Source organism: Ailuropoda melanoleuca, chromosome 12 (assembly GCF_002007445.2).
Source record: "Ailuropoda melanoleuca isolate Jingjing chromosome 12, ASM200744v2, whole genome shotgun sequence".
In the NCBI taxonomy this organism is placed as follows: Eukaryota; Metazoa; Chordata; class Mammalia; order Carnivora; family Ursidae; genus Ailuropoda; species Ailuropoda melanoleuca.
In genome coordinates, this window is record NC_048229.1 from 12,951,901 (window position 1) to 12,972,890 (window position 20,990).

The window sequence follows — 20,990 nt, forward strand, 5'->3', positions numbered from 1 at the left end:
GACCTGGGTGGGTTCACTCAGATGTCTGAGGTTAGCTGCTGGTCAACTAGGCAGCCTGCTTCTGGGGGCTGGCTGGTTTCTGGGGGTGTGTGTGTGCTTGCTGTATGTCTCATCATCCAACAGGTGAGTTCTGAATGGGCCTTTCTCAGGGCTACGAAAGTGGCAGGGAGGGCAAGCTCTAATGCCCAAGTGCTTTCAGAGTCTGCCCAGGTTGTGTTTGTTACTGTCCACATCTGCCAGAGCAAGCCAGATGGCCAAGCCTAGAGTTAGGGTGGACTCACCCACTGCCTGGGTACAGGGAGGAATGAACAAAATAGTGGCCGTTAATACCATCTATCACTCAAATTCCCCCCCCCTTTTTTTTTAAGATTTTATTTGACACAGAGCAAGCATACAAGCAGGGGGAGCAGGAGAGGGGGGATCAGGAGAGGGAGAAGCAGGCTCCCCGCTAAGCAGGGAGCCCAATGCAGGGCTGGATCCCAGGATCATGACCTGAGCCGAAGGCAGATGCTTAATTGGCTGAGCCACCGAGGTGCCCTTAATTCCTCCCATTTTTAATTGTTGCTAACTAATGCAAGAAAAAAAATATTTTTAAGTACTAACACTGGGGGTTAAACGAAATCTGTGGGCCAGGTCTGCCTTGGATCATGAGTTTGTAATCTTGAGTTTGTTTTCCCAAGAATCCTTATTTGATCCATGGCTGACTCCCAAGAAGGAAAATTGTGTTCCACCTGAGACTTCACAGAAACTCTGACAGTCTGATCCACTTGACATGAGGGAGAAATACAAATCTGGTCCCACCTCCCAACATTCCCTCTCTTTTGGGTGATTCCCCTCCAGCCCTTGGTGTGCTCTGTTGTGCCAGTGTGTCCTGTTGTGTTGTGTTTGCAACCTCTTTCACCTCCGAGCCTGCAGTATCCTCCCTACAGTGAGATCCAGCTAGTAAGTTGGCCGTCAGGTGTTAATTTGCCTTTCGAGGCCTAGGTGAACAGCACTGGGTTGGGGTGTCCTCCAGCTGGGTGCAGGCCAGACCTTCGATGGACAAGCCCAGCTGAGATGAAAACTTAGAAGTGACTCTTCTTGGGAAGTTTTAAGAGTAGTGCTGAGAAGCTGTGTGGTTTTAGGTGGTGAGTGGGGGCACCTACACTGTCTTTTTAGTATATGGTTTTAACTTGTGAAAGAATTTCTATAGACCCAGGCAGATTTTCAGAGGCAGTAGGCATGTTTCTTCTTACATTTCCTTCTCTCTATAACTGCCGCTTCTCCGAGGTGGGGCAGGGGGCACTTGAGCATCATGGCAAGTGTGCTGCTTTCTTTGCTTGGTATGTGTGCTGTCCAGTTGCAAGGTCCCCCTTTTATTTAGGTGGTGGATCAGGACTCCCAGCCGCAAGCAATCAGCACCCCACTCAAACTGGCTTAAGCCCAAACTGGAATCTACTGAAGATTCCGGGTGTGGGTGCTTAAATCCTGCAACTAGAAATCTCTCCGTGTTCTCATCCTGCTTTCCTTTTGCTGTCTTTATTCACAGGCAGACCCCCCTCTTTGGGTTAAAATGGCTACCAGCAGCTCTGGGTTGTTTTTTGTTGTTGTTGTTGTTGTTTTTTTAGATTTTTATCTGAGAATGAGTGGGGGGAGGAGCAGAGGGAGAAGCAGACTCCCTGTGGAGCAGGGAGCCTGACTCAGGACTCACTCTGGGATCATGACCTGAGCAGAAGGCAGCTGCTTAACCGACTGAGCCACCAAGGCACCCTCCAGTCTTTCTGTCTGTTTCCAGCCAGGAGAAAGACAGCATCTGTCCTCTGTAGCAGAAGTTATGAACTTAAATTCCCATGGGTCCAGAGTGGGTTATGTGTTCATCCTTGGGCCAGTCACTGACTCAGGTTGGCCAGGCTTATATCCACTCCCACTCCTGATAAAGGGGGAGGTGTCAGTCTCATTAAACCAAGGTGATTGAGAGTATGAGTGGGTGGTTTCCATAAAAGTAGAGGGAGTGCGTGTTGAGCAGGAAACGACAGGAACAACAGATGTCCACCTTCAGTGGGTGTTTGAAGCAGCCCTAACGATGGGAATGTGTGTGTTTTCTAATCAACCATATTTATTCATCAGCTGGGTGCTGGGGAATCTGTAGTAAACAGAATGGACATAGTCCCTGACCTCAGAAGCCCACAATCCTTCTTTTAACTAAAAGGATGTTAATGGAAGCAAAATAACTCCTAGTTAGGAGTCTAGGCTCGAGTTAGGCAGACTCAAGTTCAAATTGAGACCCTGCTTAACTAGCTGTTTGACCTTGGGCAAGGTAACTTATCCTGCCTTACTTACCAAAAATGAGGATGATGCTAATGTCTGTCTTGTGAAGAGACCGTGAAATAAAGCATGGAATGTTCCTAGCACAAAGCCTGGCATACAGTAACCAGCCAATAAATTAAAACTGGTCCTATTCTTGTTGTAGTATTGTGTAGAGTTCACTATACTCACTTGCTCTTTGCTAAGGTTTATCACTGATAAGCCCCTTGCTGCCCTACTCCTGGGATGGGGAGTCCCTGGAGGGCAGGGTCTCCTGTCTTTCCCTTGCTCCCTTACCTATAGCACTCCAAGCAGTAGGGGCCCTATTGACATTTGTGGAGTTGAGATAGGCAGAATTACTGCTCCCAACAGCAGTGTTATAAACATCCCTCCAGTTAGGATTTGGGTTTTCAGGCCTGATAAAGTTTTCTTAGGGCTGACTAACATGCATTGTCCACTATGTCAGTATTTAATTTGTCAGAACCTGCATTTGTGCTGTCAAATAAGGTCAATTTGATGGTGTAACTTACTTCTGTTTTTAAGTTAGAGATGAGTGAGGAAACTTGCTAATATGAACTACAGCAAACGGTAAAATGTGAACTCATGAACTGGCTTAGCTGGCCCAACTTGCCTTCCTCTTTGCTGTCCTCTGCCTTCTCTTTAATGATCAACTTGAAATCTGTCTCTTATGTTAACTACACCCCCCCACCCCCAATCCCTCCAGCTCTGAGTTCTCTTCCTTCTTCCTTTTCCTCCGTGGAAAGTTCTCACTCTCAGGGTGATTCACTTTTTTCCTGTTATGAATTAGCAGGTCTCTACTTAGGCACATTTTGAAATGCTCTCTATGTATACCAGAACAACTTGTAACTTAGGTCGCCATCTCTTCATTGGAAGCTTCTGCTGGTTGAAGCAGCTTGGGCGTCATTCATTCCACAAATATTGATTAAATGGCTTTTTAGTTCTAGGTACTGTTCTAGACTCTGAGGCTGTAGCAGCGAACAAGACAGAAAAGATCTGTGCCCTTACAGAACTTAAATTCTGGAGGGAGGTAGACAAATCGTTTTCAGGTAATGGTCTGGAGAAGACACAGTAGATAGAAGGGGTAGTGTGTATGTGTTGGGGGAGAGGCTATAATTTTAAATAGTGCTGTTCGAGAAGGCCTTCATGGAAGGAGATAAGGAGGCAAGCGTGCAGAGATCTGGGGGAGGGGGATCTAGTCAGAGAACAGCAAATGTGCCCGTTCTGTGCTGGCCAGGGCCCGCTGGCCTTGTGGGCCTGTGTGACCCATGGGACGTAAAATTCTTTATCCTTTTTTAAACAAGGGGCCCCCCTGTTTTGTTTTACACGGGGCTTTACAAATTCTATAGGTGATCCTGATGATAGGAATGTGTTTAGGACCCTTGACATGAAACTGTTCACTCTTTTCACAAATAAACCCATACCCACACAGGTCCAGGCTTCTGACTCAGGAGCACCCCCTTCACCTGCCTTACCTCTTTTCTGGGTCCTTAAGCTCTGATCCCAGTTTAAACTAAAAGGGATTTTGAAGGCAGAGGGCCAGCGTCTTCTGCCTCACACCGACTGCTTTCACTGTCACACCCAGCACTCACCCCCAGTCCTTTAGATGGGCGTTTTGGGCCTCCATTCCTTGACAAAGTGCCCAAGCAATCCCACCAGTAGGTGGTGAATGAGAATGGTTCTTGAAATTGGAAAGCCTGTTTTTAAAAACAAAAAGGGACACCTGGGTGGCTCAGATGGTTAAGTGTCTGCCTTCAGCTCAGGTCATGATCCTAGGGTCCTGGGATGGAGTATTGCATCGGGTCCCTTAGCGGGAAGCCTGCTTCCACCTCCCGCTCTCCATGCTTGTACTTGCTCTCTCTCTCTCTCTCTCACAAATAAAACTTTTTTTTAAAAAAAGTGTACATTTATTGTGCATCCACTGTGTGCAAGGCACTGTGCTGGTTAGATTGTATAGTGTTATATCATCCACGCAAGCAATCTACAGAAACTTACCACATAGTTTTTGCTTTTTTTTTTTTTTTTTTTTTTATCACAAGGCACAGNCAGAGATTAGGTTAAATGTGAAGCGATAACTTGGCTTTTTGTGGACTGTTTTGGAGCTTCACTCTTCACAGCATTGCTTCTCTGCAGAAATGATTTCCAAGTTCTAAATAGCTGACTTACTAATGAACTTTGGGATACCTTACGGGACTGTGTATGTTGCATTTTGTAGTCTCCCGTCTTTATGCTGTTTTATGTGATGATGACTTATCTCTAGAAAAGATTTTAGCTCTTTCAGCATAGACCTCATTTCTTACACATTTGCCAACAGCACCTCTTCTCCCCCCTGGCGTCTGGAATGGCCCTGATTTCAGATAGCGTTTTGAACATAAAACACCTTATTTCAAAAATGTTTTGCTCTTCTGTGTCTGTGAAAATATCCCCTACTTACGGTAAAAATACTTAAGGAATTCAGAAGAAAAAAAAAATCTGGTAATGCCATTGCTCAGAGGCTATGCTGTTAACATTTTGGGGCTCTTCTGTCATTTTTTAAAAAAATACGTATTTTGAGACGAATTTGGGATTGTGAATGAATGCCTATTTATCTTGAGTGTTTCAGACTTTTTTTGCTCCCCCAATCAACCAGTTTTTTTTTTTTTCTTGAGACCCAGGTGAAACTGGAATTCATTTTTTCTGATTGAGATGGTGGGGGTCTACTTTACCCCGTGTTGGCAGTATGTAGAGAATTGAGATAAATTCCTTTAGAAAACAGTCTCCTTTCAGCCACAGATACAGCAGAAATACTATTGCGTGTCTATTGTATGTTCAAGGTGCTTTTCTCGGTTTCTTAAAACCCCACCTAGAGAGAGCTTTCATGTTCTGTTTGTCCTGGAGATGTACATTGGGAACAAACCTTGAGGCCGTTTCTTCACTTTTCACTGATTTGGCTCTTAGTAATTATCCCTGCTTCTACAAACAAGAGCAGAAAGATTAAATTTCTAACACTAAGGCACAAAACCAATCCATTTACAGAATTAGTCTTACATTAGCACATAGGAGTACAAATCAGCCTCCCTGGGGATGGATCTATTCGCAATTTCTTTTAGCATTTTTGGAGTAAGTCCAGCAGACTTTGGGAAAATCTAGTATTCACTGACTTTGAATTAACAAAGTAACATGACCCCTTTGTGGGGTTTGTGTGGTGTTTTTTTTTTTTTTTATGTTTTGCTTTTTTTTTTTTTATTCCACCTATGATTTAGGGTTGTGGTCCTCGATTTCTAGTGTGCCTGAGGAAGACATGCTTGAGCCTCACCCCTGAAAAATTGGGGTAACAGGCAATTGGGGGATTTTTTAACTCCATAGATAGTCTTGTTGTATAATACAGGACAAGAGTCACCATAGTGGTAAAGAATCAATATTTGAGCCACTGAAAAATTAAAGGCGCGGTTGTATTTTATCAAAACGGTGTTTTTCCTCACATTTGAAGCCATGTTAATACTTTAGTGTGTTGGTTTTCTGTAGCCTTATTGGCCAGTCTCACATTGCTTGGGCCATAAAATTAATGGAAAGTGATTCTCTCTAAACATTGTAGTCCTTTTGATATTTTTATAGTGTGACCAGGTTTCCCTATGTTAATATTTCCAGTGTCTAATTTCTTTCCTTCATTCTTGGAATATCTTTGTTTCTGAAATGTCCACTTGTCCGTTTCCATGTTTTTAAATCCATAAATACAGAATTGGTTCACGTGGCCTAGAACTTTTCAGATGGCTTTGTGCTTCAGAATGGCCTAGGTGGAAGTCAGATAGCAGCCTTTAGATGATAAGGAACTTCTCTGCACACTTGCAGCAGCTGGTATTGTTTACTTCTTTTTATGAGCTGCGGGAAGGGCCAAGTGGGAGTACTCAAGCCCTGCTCTTCACGTTTGCGTGGTTATTGGGCTAGCACCTCCGTCCAGGATGTGGCTCCACACCCTTGTCAAACCTGGGTACCTGCACGAGAATTATATTTTCAACCACAGGGTCAAACATGCTCCTGACTCTCAAATCTTTTATAAGGTGTTTCTCAAGTGATCTGTTACTAAAAACAAAGTGAAGTTTATGAATGACTTATTTAACTTTGAATCTAGTTTGCTCTGTGTCTTGATTTAATCCTGTCACTCTAACGTCATTCCCGCTCCTTGAGTGGAGGAAAGGGAAGTAGGTTAGCTAGACTCTCCAGAGTCGTGCATCAGAACCTTTGGGACCGTGATGCAGGACAGTCCTATATTCAACACATCCACTGCTTCAGGAAATCAGGCTCTGGGATGGAGATTTGCCTGCAGGTGGGTTAGCAGGTTGGCTTTCCCAAAAAGTCCCAAATTGAGGCAAGGGAGCAAGCCTTTGGACATAGGTATTGACTGACCACTGGATGTGCAGGCTGCCCTCCAGTAGAGGATGTAACCTTGGACGAGGTAGCTTGTTTGACCAAGGCTAGTGCCTAGGAAGGGGCTCAGCTCTCAAGCTGAGCCAATGACCCAAGAGCAGGCAGCATTCTGAGCATTCGGGGCAATGAGTGTCATGGACCCAGTGGGGGAATCAGAGTGATCCACTGCAGCATCTGCTGTAAGAACCAGTGATCACAGGTCTTGCTGAAGAGATTCCACGTGTGCAGCATGAAACTTCAGCCTTTGGTTTCCTGACCTTGGAGGTCTACATAGGTCTGAAGATGTGGACCTTCCTTTAACACATGGGTTTCTTTTTTCCCCCTGCCATTCCCCAACCAGTGGTAGCAACAGGGAAGGTCATTTATAGGAGTCTGGAACTTGATTTGTTAGGGATCAACAATCATTTTGGAGTTTAGATGTAGTAATTCTAAGGGCATAATGATGTAAAAGTTTGGCTTTGTAATGTTGGTGTTCACATAATTCAATGCTTTGAAATAGTTGTTGTCCCCCAGAACTTAAAAATTCTCAAGATCCATCACAACTGGTACATTAACAATGAGACAATCATGGCATTTGTGATCATTTGTTGGTATGGGGGCCACAACCCCCCCCACCGACTGGTCATTTGCCCCCCTGGTGGCTGCATCCTTTTCCTCCACTGTGCACTAGAACAAATCCTTCTTTAGTCACCATGGTATAGCCTCTTAAAATTGATGACTCTCTTTGAAAAGTTGTTTCAAAAAAAACCTATGGTATGGACACTCCCATTGTTCAGACTCCTGAGGAACTGCATTTACCGTGCCACCCCCTCTCTGCTGTCACCAGCTATCCGCTGCTTGTGGTAGGACAAGGGGAGACAGAACCGTGTAAACAAGCTGATAGAGGAGTCACCTGGAATGTGGACCTAATCAACAAATATTTGTTGGAGGGAGGAAGAAAAGGGAGCCGACGTGCCACTCCGGGAAAGACTATAGCAGTATCAGTTATTTTGTGCTTTGCCCTGGTACTTGCCCCATGCGCTTTCCATGTATTATTTCATTTTATTCTTGCAACTACCCTTTGAGTAGGTATGCATTCTCTTTCACAGATGAGGAAGCAGAGACTTGGATATTTAGCCTGGTCACATGGCTAGTCAGGTGGCAGAACCAGGATTATCAGTTTGCATCTTTGTTCTGAACGTCCAGCCCACCGGTCATGGTGGTTGGGATCAAAGAGGATGGTGGCAGGGTTGTGGTTCTGCTGGGGTAGAGGCACTGTGTTCCAAGATGAGAATAGAGAATCGGCCATCCGAATGGGCAAAACAGGGAAGGCTTCTGTCACCGCAAATGTGACTTTTCTACACCAGAATAACTAGAAATAAAGGTGATTTCTCTTGCTTCGTTATAGTAGTGTCACGTCCAGAAACTAGTTGATAGTCCTAAAGCGGGGACTGATTGAAGAAAGCAAAGCCTGGTGTCCCAAACAGTGTAAAAGCTAGATCTGAGTTCACTTTGCACTAGTGCAGGCTTTTCTTTGCCCTCATTCTGCTTGTATGAGGATACGGAACATTCTTATTTCTCTACCATGCTGGTAAAGTAGGCTTCTTCACCTCATCATAGTCAAATAATCCAAAAGAGAAAGGTCACACACGATAGTCTGGTTTTGTGTGTGGCTTTCCTCAGCTGCTGGTGGGTGACACCCCCCTCCCCTGCCCTGATTGTGTTAAGGAGTCTCAGGTTCTATCTGGACCAAGTGAGAAAGTGCTGCCTCTTTTCCTCCGTGAGTGAAGCCAATGAGTTGTAAAAGGGTACCTAGCCTGACATTAGACTAAGACTTTCCATTATTTTTGGGGGCAGGGACCCCTTTGCCTTCTGATTACACTTGCAGATTTTTTTTGTTTTTTGTCCCCTACTGTATGGCCAACATTTCTCTGCCGATTTAACATTCTGTACTTTGCCCACAGAGAACCGTCAACTCTTGATCTTTTTCCCTCCAGAGATCCTTTCTGGCTCTCATACTTAGCCTTGCGCTATTTTCGCAAAGTTGAATACATTTCCTTCTTATGCCTTGCATTATCTTTTAACTCTGAGACTCCTAGATGAATGGAAACATTGTTCCAGAAAAATCTTTACCCTGGTCTTGGTAGAGGCTAAATCAGTGCTCACAGCTCCCTTAAAAATGCTGAGACTATTTTCAGTTTTCAGACTGCAGCCTTGCAGTATGGTGCTGTTGTATTTGAGTGGTGAATTAATAATTTGCAACCTGTAAGTCACTGATGTCAGCCAAAGCTTATCAAAAATGAATTTTATTAAGTTCCATTGAGACAAACAGCCCTCTTTCCCCAGCTTTGCAGAAACCCATACAAAAGTGAGCGTTAGCTGGTGGATTTGGGAACCGGCTGAGGGGCACATACACACTTGGCTTTCTTTCTCCTTCACACTTCTATTTCTTTGTGCAACCAGGATCGTCATGACAGCCTTATCTCTCAAATAAAGCCTGTTACCTCATCCCTAATTGCTTATCCAGAGGCAGGCGAGCTCTAATTTCTCCACATTAATAAATGACACCGAAGAAGAACTGCTTTGTTTGCACCGGCTCACTCAGGTTAACCAGTGTAGGCCCCCGAGTGCATTAGGAAACCTTGTGTTTCTCCAGTGGCCAAGGGGAGGTGGTGCTCACCTCATTCAAGAGCAGCATTTCGTTTACTTCTTGCTCCTCTTCATAGCCCTGTTCTTTTCCTGATGAAAACACTTTAGTGACCTAGGTCAGCATTTCTCTGGCTGTGGGGGCTCACTGCCCTCCCAAGTCGGGTTGTAGGAGGAGTTGTCCTGAGGGGACCGGTGGCCCCTCTGATTTCAAGGCTCACTTTCTCAGCTGCCCACCACTCAGCTTTCCTCAGAGGCCAAGTGGCTTTCCACAACCTTTGCACAGATTCCTGGGGTATGCCCAGATTGTGAGCAGGCACCCTTGCTGCTTTTTGAAACATTATGGGAAATAGTCTTGTGGATTTTCTGAGTGAATGTGAGGAGGGTGGGCTTGTGGCAATGTGAATTCATAGTGGCTCAGGTTCTGTGACTGCTCCGTGGAGTAGTGAGAATGCGTGGCTGGCTCCTCCTGGGACAACAGCACCTCTCTCATTTGCACCCAAGAATATCTCTTGCCATTTTTTAAAGGAGCATTTTCATACTTCCGAGTTGTAAACTTATTTCCCTTTTCTCTTTCTCAGAATGAAATGGATGATGTGCCCTTCTTTGATATCCAACTGCCTTATGAACTGGCAATCAATATATTTCAGTATCTGGACAGGAAAGAACTAGGAAGGTGCGCACAGGTAAGCGATTATTAAACTAACGTTCAATATTTCCTTTGGCTTATAACGCAAGGATAGGCAGCTCTTGGGTAACAGAGATTTACTTAACAGAATTGCAGAGTTTAAAGAATTAATGAAGTGTATAGCAACTTTCCTTGGAAAGCAACCTTGAGCTGGAAGGATTGGGCTCCACATCACCACTTGGTGTTTATCTTTTTGTGGCCATCTGTTCCAGAGCTTTGTTCTCCCTGCAGTCTGAGTTATGGTCGACCTGTGGCTGACAACTCTGCTCGGCCTTTATAGAGCTAGCCTTAGCTGTTAACATCCTCACCATTAATGCAAAGATGCCAGCCCTTGGTTAAATCAAGCCAGTTGTTAGGTGGGGAGCTGAGGGTTAGCCTGGGGACAAAACAGTGAAGTCATGTGTTAGGCGTATCATCCAAATGAGCCTTTAAACACTAGAATTCCACTCAGTGAGGTGCAAGCCACGTGAGAACAGACACCCCCTGAGAGAATTGCAGATCTGTGTCACCCATCTCCTGCTTGTTCTGGGGCATATGCCCATGGGGCAACATGGTGGCCCGTATCGTCCAGGCCACACTTGACTGTGTACATGAATCACAGGAGATCTTGATAAAATGCAAATTCAGACTTAGGAGGTCTGGGGTAGGGCCTGATATTCTGCATTTCTAACCAGGTACTACCCATGTGGCTTTGACCACACTTTGAGAGGCAAGGGTTTATGCCATTAAATTAGATTTCTTGTTCACTTCTTTTTGGTGAAGAGTATAATGGGTGAAGTGTATAATTTCTCGTAAGTTGAGTATATGATTGCTGACTATTTGGCTTTCATGGACAACTATATTCCCCAGAAGACACTAGAGTATTCATTGTCTATAACTCCCAAAGACTCAATTTGTCTAGTGGCTACCATTTCCTATTCCTGGTTTCTAGACTGCATTTTACACATGTGTCTACACCCTTAAAAGAAAGGGGAGGTGCAAACTGTAGCCAAATTTAGATTATAGAGCTTGCTACCTCTGGCAGTTCAATGAAATCACATGAAATACAGGACAATTTAAAAAGTGTCTGGTTTTACACTATATGAAGCAGTTTGCTTAATCAAAATTTTCTACCTAGATATGAATTTGAAAAGGTTTTCAGTGTTCTCGATTGCCACAATATTAAGTGGGGGGGTGTTGGCAAATATTTTTTGATGCAGAGTCTGGAATCTTCAGGAAATGATGGAAAAAAATTATTCCAAGGCTAAAATTGACTAAATAGAAATGTACTGAAATGTAAACCGTGCTCAGAGCCTATCAGTTACATTAAGCAAAAGTACCTATATTGTCTTCTTCTTTCCCTTGGAAATTGGATTTGTTCTATTCTAACTTTACACTTTGGCTCTATTCCCAAGAGTCGAAAACAGGGGTGTATCTAAATGAGTCCAACTCCTGGATATCAGCCTGATGCTGTTAGCTGAAGTCTTGGAACAGGGTCTAACAGCTAGCTGCTTTCCACAAAGTCAGCATTAGATGATAACATCTTCATTCTTGATAGGGAGCTGCTGTTTAAGGAATCCTTTCTTTTAACACTGCTTTTTGCTGTCCTGCTTTGTAGAGGGCCATGTGGCTTTCACATCTGCTGCTGGTTTTCTCATCCAAAGAGTTTATCAGTGAAAGATAGGATCTAGTGGAAGAAGAGATCCCCCTTTTGGTACAAGGGGGCTGCATTTCAGAATAGATTGGTTATGCTGGTCAGATTATTCTGCAGGTGTGAACGGTTTAATTTGCAACACAGTGGTCCAATTGTCCACCAGAATTCTTCCCTCTTTGGCCAGTTGGATTTGTTTTTTGTTTTTCGTTTCAACGTAATTTTTAGAGCACACATATAAGCATAGAAAATATTCTTAAACAGAACCCCTAAGGTGGCTCTGGTCTATGAAGCCAGGATTTTTTTTTTTTTAAAGATTTTATTTATTTATTCGACAGAGATAACAGCCAGCGAGAGAGGGAACACAAGCAGGGGGAGTGGGAGAGGAAGAAGCAGGCTCATAGCAGAGGAGCCTGATGTGGGGCTCGATCCCATAACGCCGGGATGACGCCCTGAGCCGAAGGCAGACGCTTAACCGCTGTGCCACCCAGGCGCCCCCAGGATTTTTTTTTTTAATAGTGCCTTTGCATGAAGATGACAATGGATGGCCAGTGATATTTAGAATTGGCTTTGTTTTTTCAAGCATTAAAATACAACCACAAAATAATAAAGATACGTAGCATTTTCATTTGTTTCTTGTGGTGTTTTTATTTTTGAAACCGGGGGAAAAAGTCCTTCTGTTAAGTGGAATGTCCTGCTGCTTTATGATTTGATTTTAGAGGGGCCTCGCTCTGTCCTTCTCTCTCTCTCTCTCTTTTCTCTTTTAATCAAGCCGCCTTGGGATTGTAGTGAAATTGGGCCAGTTATAGTGGAATTGGCACCATGAACTATATGTGTGCCCTTGGAGAAAACCTGTTTGCTTAGATCTTTATGCCAAATTGGTAACTAACAGTAAGGAACCCGGATTGGGAAGGACTTCTTGAGATTTAATTATGCCGCAAAGTACGCTAGAGAGTGATTTTGCTCTGACTTTGTCTCCTTTTGCCTCCCCTCGTTTTCTGCTTTGTAGGTTTAAAGCTTTCAGAACTAAAGTCCCACTACATTTGTTTGTGATCCTTGTGTACTTCTGATGCTGACCTTTCTAGCTGCTTGCTATCAATAGTTGTCTCTTGAGGGATTTAGTGTCCCTGTGGGAGTGTTTCATGCTGAAATGTCTTGAAAACAGTGTGGCTTTTAGTAAGCAAAATTATGCATTGGGCGATTCATTGAACAGCTTTATCATTTTGCTACTTATAATTTTATGGTTGTCTGTGTGTGTGTGCACACGTGCACACACACGCCCGCCTACAGGATTCCTGGCTCTCTAAAAGACAGTGTTTTAAATGGATAACAATTACAAAATTGTTGAATTCAAAATACAAAATTTTTTTTAACGGAAAGAGTAAATCTGTTATATTACAATAGGAATTGTAATTCTGAGAAGTAATGGTTTAGGATTTACTAACATTCATTTCTAAAACTTTCAAAATAATTATGAATTCGTGGGTAGTTGCAAAAGATAGTATGGAGAGGTCTTGTGTTCTCTTTCCCTAGTTTCCTTCAGTGGCAATATCTTGCATGTAGAGTAATAGCAAAGCCAGGAAACTGACATTAGTACAGCCCATAAAGCTTAACTCAGATTCCGTCAGTTTTATGTACACTTATTTGTGAGTGTATTTAGTTCTCCAGTTTTATCACAGGTGTGGATTTGTGTGACCACACAGTAAGAGTATACAACATTCATCGCAAAGATATTTTGTGCTACCTTTTATGGGCCAGCCACTGCTGCCCCTCCCCATCCCTAGCCCTCACAACCACCAGTCTGTTTTCATCTCTATAATTTTCTTTTTAATTTTCATTATCACATTTTATTTGTGTATTTCCTAAAGTGTAATTTTAGTAATCTAGCTGCATAGGTAACAATGTCACATTTTTCAAGTAAAAAGTAGACAAATATGCATAAAGGAAGCAATAGAGAAAAAGAAGGTAGAGATGGAGGTTAAAAATTTAAGATGTATGATGAAATTGGCAAACAAGAAGTAGGTGTTACCAAAATAAACAAATCTAGAGCTTAAAGCCCACTATATTAGATTAGGATATTTCAAATTTTTTAAGTAGGCTCCATGCATGTAGAGCCCAATGCAGGGCTTGAACTCATGACCCTGAGCTCAAAACCTGAGCTTAAATCAAGAGTCAGAGGCTTAATCAACTGAGCCACCCAGGCACCTCCATATTTCAGGTTTTTGAGTAGGCTCTACGTCCAACATGGAGTACGAACCCATGACCCTGAGACAGGAGTCGCTTCTTTAGCGCTGAGCCAGCTGTGTGCCCCGGATACCTCAGGTTTTAAGGAAAATGTGATCTTATGATCTTAGATATCCAAATAGGAGCAACTAAAATCTGAGGTTTTATTTAGCTAAAGATCTTCTTCATGAAGTCTTTAAAGTTGGGAATCCCCAGCCAAGTGCTGCTGGATCGATTTCCTCCCCCCATAGCAGACCTAACTCTGAAAACCTGTAACTGCTGGCAGAGTTTCTTTCGTTCTTCACTTTCACCTTTGCCATCGGACTCCATCTCCAAGGGAGACACGTGCCTGCCCAGGACTCCAGCACCCTCAGGGGTTTTCTTTTAATTCACCAGGTTGTCGTGGCTACAAACTGAGGGCTTCAGAGGGGAGGAGGGTGGGGGAATGGGATAGGCTGGTGGTGGGTATTAAGGAGGGCACGTATTGAACGGTGCACTGGGTGTTATATGCAAGTAATGAATCATGGAACTTTTCATCAAAAACTAGGGATGTACTGTATGGTATATAATAAAAAATATTAAAACAATTTTTAAGAAAAAGGGGGTTGGGGGGTGACACCTGGGTGGCACAGTTGGTTGAGCGTCCGACTCTTGTTTCGGCTCAGTCATGGTCTCCAGATTATGAGATCGAGCCTCTCGTTGGGCTCCGCACTTGGTGGGGAGTCTGCTTGAGATTCTCTCTCCCTCTGCCCCTCCTGTTCATTGGCTTGTGCTCCCTCATACGTTCTCTCAAATAAGTTTTTTTTAAAAAGATTCATTTATTTAAGAAATGGGTGACAGAAAAGCAGCCACTCTGGGAGGAAAGATGGGGAGCTAGGTGAAAGAGAATGGCAGAGCATCGATAATTATTTGAACTGAGTCCTGGGGACTTGAGGTTCTTTATACTGCCCGCTTCATTTTTTGTGTTTGAAGTTGTCTATAATTAAAAAGTTTATAAGAAAAAACAAAGCAAGAGCTTGTATTTAATAAGAAAGTCCAAGCCTCTTGAGGGCAGTACATGCAAGAAGCTGACCAGTGAAAATTAAAGCAAGGCTGTTTTTTTAAGTGTTGAATTTTTAAAAGTTGGACTTTTTCGTCTCCTTCAGTTATTCATAGGGCCTACTATGGGTCATGTACTTGTCTAGACAGTACAGCAGAGAACAGAACCTAAAACTCACCTCTCAGAGCTTACTTTCTGTGGAGGAGGCACCCAGTTAAGTAGAGTGTATTCCAGATGGTGGAAAGTACTATGGAGAAAATATAAGCACACAGAGGTGACTTGGCCAGGGAAGACCTCACACAGAGAGGGTGACCTTTGGGCAAAGACCTGAAGGAAGAGGAAGGATCTGTGCAGGTCTCTGGCAGAGGCGAGTAGTAAGCGCAGAGGCCTAGAGGTGGAGTGCACCTGTTGTGCTTGAGCACCAGCAGGAAGGTCAGAGTGCCTAGGATGTGGTAGATGGAATAATGCCCCTTCCCCAGGATGTCCACGCCCTAGTCGTCAGAACCTGTGGGTGTGTTCTCTCTTTCGGTAATGGGCCTTTGCGGATGTGAGGAAGTTCAGGATCTTGAGATGGGGTGGTTATCTTGGCTGATCCAGGGGGGCTCAATGTAATTACAAAACTTATGAGCGGGAGGCTGGAGGTCGAAGGTAAGATGCTGTGTTGCTGGCTATGAAAATGGAGGAAGGGACCACAAAGCCGAGGAATGTCAGGTGGCCTACAGAAGCTGGAAAAGAGAAGGAAACAGATTTTTCCCTGAAGCCTCCAGAAGGAATGCAGCCCTGCTACCTATACTTTGATTTTTAGACTTCTGGTCTACAGAATCATAAGAGAATACATCTATATTGTTCTTAGCCACTGTTTGTGGTAATTCGTTAGAGCATCAATAGGAAACCAATACAGGGAGGGTATAATGAGCAGATCGGGATAAAAGGAAGATAAAATAGTTAAAATGTGAAAAGGCACTTAAATCCATTAAAAGAACTTGAACTTTTATTCTGAGAGAGGTCAGAAGCCATTCAAGTGTTTTGAGCGGAGAAGTGACCAGGTCTGACTTACCTTTTGAGAGGGATCATTTTGGGGGCTATGTGGAGACTAGAATGAAGGGGGATAAGGATGCAGCAGGGAGACCAGTGAGAAAACTACTGAACTAAGACAGACAAGAGAAGATGGTGGCTTGGAGTGCATTGAACCAGTAGAAGTGGGTAGAGTCAGGACTGCTGATGGGCTGGGTGTAGGGAGAGAAAGAGGAGTCAACAGGGACTCTGGGGTATTTTGCCTGAACAACTGAGCAGACGAGATTGTTACTGACAAGGGAAGACAGTGAGATGAGAAAGTTTTGGGGGAAGATCAGTAGTGGGATGTGAGGCTAGAGATATGAATTTGGGAGTTGGCAGGACATCGGTGGTATGTCTGTATTTTAAAAAATTTATTTCTGAGGGGAGGGGAAGGAGCAGAGGGAGAGAGAACCTCAAGTAGACTCCTCACTGAGCACAGATCCCGATGTGGGGCTTGATCTCAGAGCCCTGAGATCATGACCTGAGCTGAAAGCAAGAGCAAAGAGCTGGACACTTAACTGACTGAGCCCCCCAGGTGCCCCATATCATTGGTATTTAAAGCAGGATACTGGATGAGATCATTAGGGAAGTGAGTGTAGATGGAGGGGGATTTAGGGATTGAGCCCTATCACAGTGAGGACAAGGAGTTGGAGAAGGTGTTCCCTGTGATGTGGGAAGAAACCCAGAACACATGGTCCCCTGGAACCAAGGCATAACCTTTACAAGGAGGAGAAAGTGATCAGAGGTATTAAGTGTCACCGTTAGTCAAATAGGAGGACTGAGAAATGACCGTTGGGTTTAGCAACTTGGAGGTCACTGGTGACCTTGACCAGAATCCATGGCATGGTGGGGGGCAAAAGTGAGCTGGTTCAAGAGTGAATGGGGAGAAAGGCAATAAGGAAATCGAGATAATGAGTGTATGTGGAACTGTCTATATGTGATATGTCCTCTCCAGATAGACTTGATTTCTGAACATGTAACTGGAACAATGATGTGTTTCCCCCTGTTGTGGGCCTCACTGGTAACCCTAATCCAGGCAGAGTTAATAAAGCTAGTTTTTGAGCCAAGCGCGCTTTTTTTTTTTTTTTTTCCTGCAATTCACAGTGGTGCTATAAAGCAAAATGCTGGAGACACTTTTATTAGCAAATTCTCACAGCTGAGGCTCACTCAGTGGGGCTTTTACTGGGCAGGGCCATTCCAATCCTAGTGTATTAAAGAAAGACCATTAGGCTTGTGGAAAATTCAGGCTTGTAAACTTGCTAGATTTAATATAATGTAAGAAATCAGAACTATTAGCTTTCCTTTTGATGTGACTCTTTAAAATTGTGAAAGTTTATCTTGGTCTTGTTTTGGTTTTTGGTTTTTTTTCCCCAGGATTAAAAGACCTTCTTAGGGCCTGTCATTTTCGTGTTCCTTTAAAAGGAGAGAGAAAAGGCACCCACCATTTACAGTTTGCCAAAGAAATTGTTGGCACACTTCTGTGTTTAATACCTAATTGTAGGTACAGTCCTGATCCCTTTTTGGAAGTAATTCTCACCTCTAGCTTTTATAAATCCCTCAAAGAGATTATTGTTTGTTATCCAGGGTTTAAACTTTATCCTGAATATTACTTTCCACAGAATAAGCCCTGTGATCTAGGGGTTAGCAGTGGGAATGATGCACTGAAACATCAACTTTTTGTTCTCTATTTTTCATCCTGTAACCCTGTTATACAAATTTCAGATCATGTTATTTCAAGTGACTTGGCATTTTCTTTGAAGCTGATAGAAAAATCTGTTTTCTGCTTCCAGTGTTTTCAAGGTCTGATATATTTGGGACTTCTTGAAAGTCTCACTGAAAAGTTTCCGTTTTAAAGTGGCTGAGAACTGTAGAGTTTAGTGGATCTCATGAAAACTCATCCAGAATGTTTAATTTAATTGGGATCTTCTAGTTTGTAGTCACCGAGCCTTGGATTTCGCTTTTCTTAAAATGTTGCTGCTGATTGAGTGGCTCCATTTAGTACAAAACAACGTTGTAGCTAATTTTTGGACTCCCGAATTAAAGCTATTGCCTAGTACTTGGGAGAGGGCTTGGGACCCAACCTGTAGCTTCCCTACCACGAGGGAGAGGCGTCATGCGCAAGGCATCTGTTTGGCAGGTAGATGAGAATTGCTGGTCTTCATGTCCAACACATACCTTCATCCGTTCACCAGTAGGCCATATTGCTGTTCTTTCAAGTGTCTTCTGCAGAGCACAAAGGCTTTTAGACCACACTCGCAAGAAGCGTTCAGGAGCCAAATAAGTTTGGGGAATGCAGTATCTCTTGTCCTTCCGAGAGATCTACAACACATGTCCGTCTATAAAAAGTTCTCAGAAGTTCTTCAGCAAATAACCCTGCTTGGTTTTGTTGAAACCGGTGTTCCCCAAACTCATTTGACCTTGGAATCCTTTTTTTAAGACAATTTATTAACCCCCTGAGGAGATCCTGTTCTGCACATGCTTTGGGAAGTGCTGGTCTGTGTAATAAAGCCTACCAATTAGATGATCTCTTAGCTACTCTGAGCCTTCCATCCAGTTCCATTTCATAGTTTTTACAGAATTTTACATTTCATAATTTTTACCAAAACTCATGGTGTCCCAAGATCAGAGTAAGCTGCCCTGGGTTTAGTGAGTACTTTATGCCTTTGAGGACCCATTAGGGTCCCTGTAGGATTCTCTTCTACTTTAACCCTGAATTCCAGAGGTCTGTTAGGGAGGTACTCTGCTCTGGAACTATTTGAGTTGTGGCCTGGCTCCATCACAGCTGATGTTGGTCTGTCCCTGTCTGCTCTTCATGATTGCCTAGTTCTCAGACTCACTCTGGCACAGACAGATGGACAGACACCACTCATGTCTGGGGTAGGCTCAGCTGCGGCCCAAACATGCCAAAAATAAAACCATGGTGTTCTGTCTAGTCAGAACCAGAGCTCCTGTGTTACTGAGTCGTTATCCTGCTCTTTATTGCCTGACCACTTGTGATCAGATGAGGGTTTGTTTCCCTGATGCCCTTATGGCTAAGATGGAGAAGTGTGGGATGACAGTGTGGTTAAGTGGATTTGTAACTGATGCTGTGGCCATGCCCAGGGTGGGCGGCTTAATGGATCTGTGTCAGCCGAAGGGGGGGTGGGACGGGGAAGGCTCTAGTGGTTTGCCATGGGCTCTGTCCTCAGTCCCATCCTGGTTAACTTTTTTTTTTTTTAAATAAGATGCAAAGACCCACAGACCATATTTTGCAGATGACTTATGGGATAGGTAGCTAATGCAACAGATGACAGAATTGGGTTTCAAAGATGCTCTAAAATGATGTGCAGTGAGCTGGGGTTTAAAATGGAACTTAGATTTAAAAAAACAATACAGTGAAAGTAAGAAGTGGGGACTTTTTTTTTTTTAATTTAATTGCAGTTTGTTTTAAAAAACTCTGAAGAATGGGGACACCTGGGTGGCTTAGTCAGTTTTTTGGCTCAGGTCATGATCTCACAGTTGTGAGATCAAGCCCTGTGTGGGGCTCCATGCTGGGTGTGGAGCCTGCTTAATATTCTCTCTGCCCATCCTTCTTCCCCTCGCCTCCCCCTCGCCTCCCCCTCTCCCCAACCCCCCCTTAAAACAAACAACTCTGAAGAATGATGGACACCAAATCCAGGTTACCCTTGCGGCCGGGGAGAGGGTGTGGACCCAGAGACCCACAGGAGTTCAAACTTACTAGTAATATCTTATTAAATGGGGTGACGAGTCCATGCGTGTTTGTAATATTTATTTTTGTTCGCCTTAAACCGTTAATAAACAGACTCAGAAGCTTTGGTGGACTGTTCGTTTAGTAGCCATGATGGGGTATTTACAACAATTGAAGCAGCAAATTAGCGTCTGATAAAATTCCTCTGTCCATGGCACTTGACAGCTCACATTTGGGGTGGTGTTTTGTCCTGAGTACATTTGAAGAGGGACACTGTATGTGCACAAATATTAGGGTACGTTCCGAGATCAGGGGTATGGGAACTAGTCTAGTCGTAGGACAGTTAGTTGAGGGAAATGGGTGATATTTAGGCCCATGAAATGACGAAAGGGAATTAGGCTGTCTTCAGCCTCTTGAGAAGCTGTCAGGTAGAAGAAGGAATAGAGATTCCTTCAGAAAGGCAAAATTAGGACCATGGGTGGAATCCCTTTACTAACCAAAGGGAGGAAGCCCTTTTTAACAGCCAGGCTGCTTTGCAGTGGATCAGGCTGATTTGGAAGGTCAGCTCCCTGCAGAAGCCCCTCACCAACCAGGGCTGTTAGGAGGAGCCCTCCTGTGATGGGGAGCTGCTCCTGGTTGATCTCCAAGACCCCTCTTTCTTCTTCAATTTCTAAACCATTGAAGACTTGAGCCAGTGTGACACCTTCAGCATTACAGGTTGGCACTTTGGTTAGCAAAGTGATTGAAGCCTTGCACTTCTTTATGCTACCTGCCCTAACTTAGGCTGCAGCTGCCGTGCAAAGTATCCATGCCTACAGGCAAGAGGACTTGGCTGATGTGATGGTTTGTTGTACCTAGAACTTGCATGCCCACAGGAAGCCAGAATTTTCATGTGCCATTAGAATGTTCTGTGGGTCAGTTTTGCTTTGACATACTTCTGGTCGAATAAGGTATTGTACTAATAATTGTTCTTCATATAATTTGCTTGAGATGCAAATCAGAACTTTTGACACTGAAACAATCTGAATTCTTGGATTCTAATTTTTACTTCCCAAATGCTAGCCTCTTCCTGCTACCATGGATCAAGTAGAAACCCACTGTAGATTTAACAAAAGTTATTTTTAAAAATACAAGGAAGTTAATGGCCTTCTCAAAGTAATAATTGGAGCAGCATAATTTTTTTTTTTTTTTTAAGATTTATTTGAGAGAGACAGCACTGGCGAGTGAGTCAGGGCGGGGGCGGGGAGTGGCAGACAGAAAGAATCCAAGCAGACACACCACGGAGTAGGGATGCAGGGCTGTCTTACAACGCTGAGATCACGACCTGAACCGAAAT

General features: G+C 43.7%; 1 protein-coding gene across 1 annotated transcript in view; it reads left to right on the forward strand.

Moving 5' to 3' along the window:
• Positions 1-20,990, forward strand: part of FBXW8 (F-box and WD repeat domain containing 8) — a 113,615-nt gene that overhangs the window by 4,254 nt on the left and 88,371 nt on the right. Inside the window, 1 exon segment of the mRNA XM_034639303.1 lies at positions 9,912-10,016. Coding sequence (XP_034495194.1) covers positions 9,912-10,016 — 105 coding nt within the window.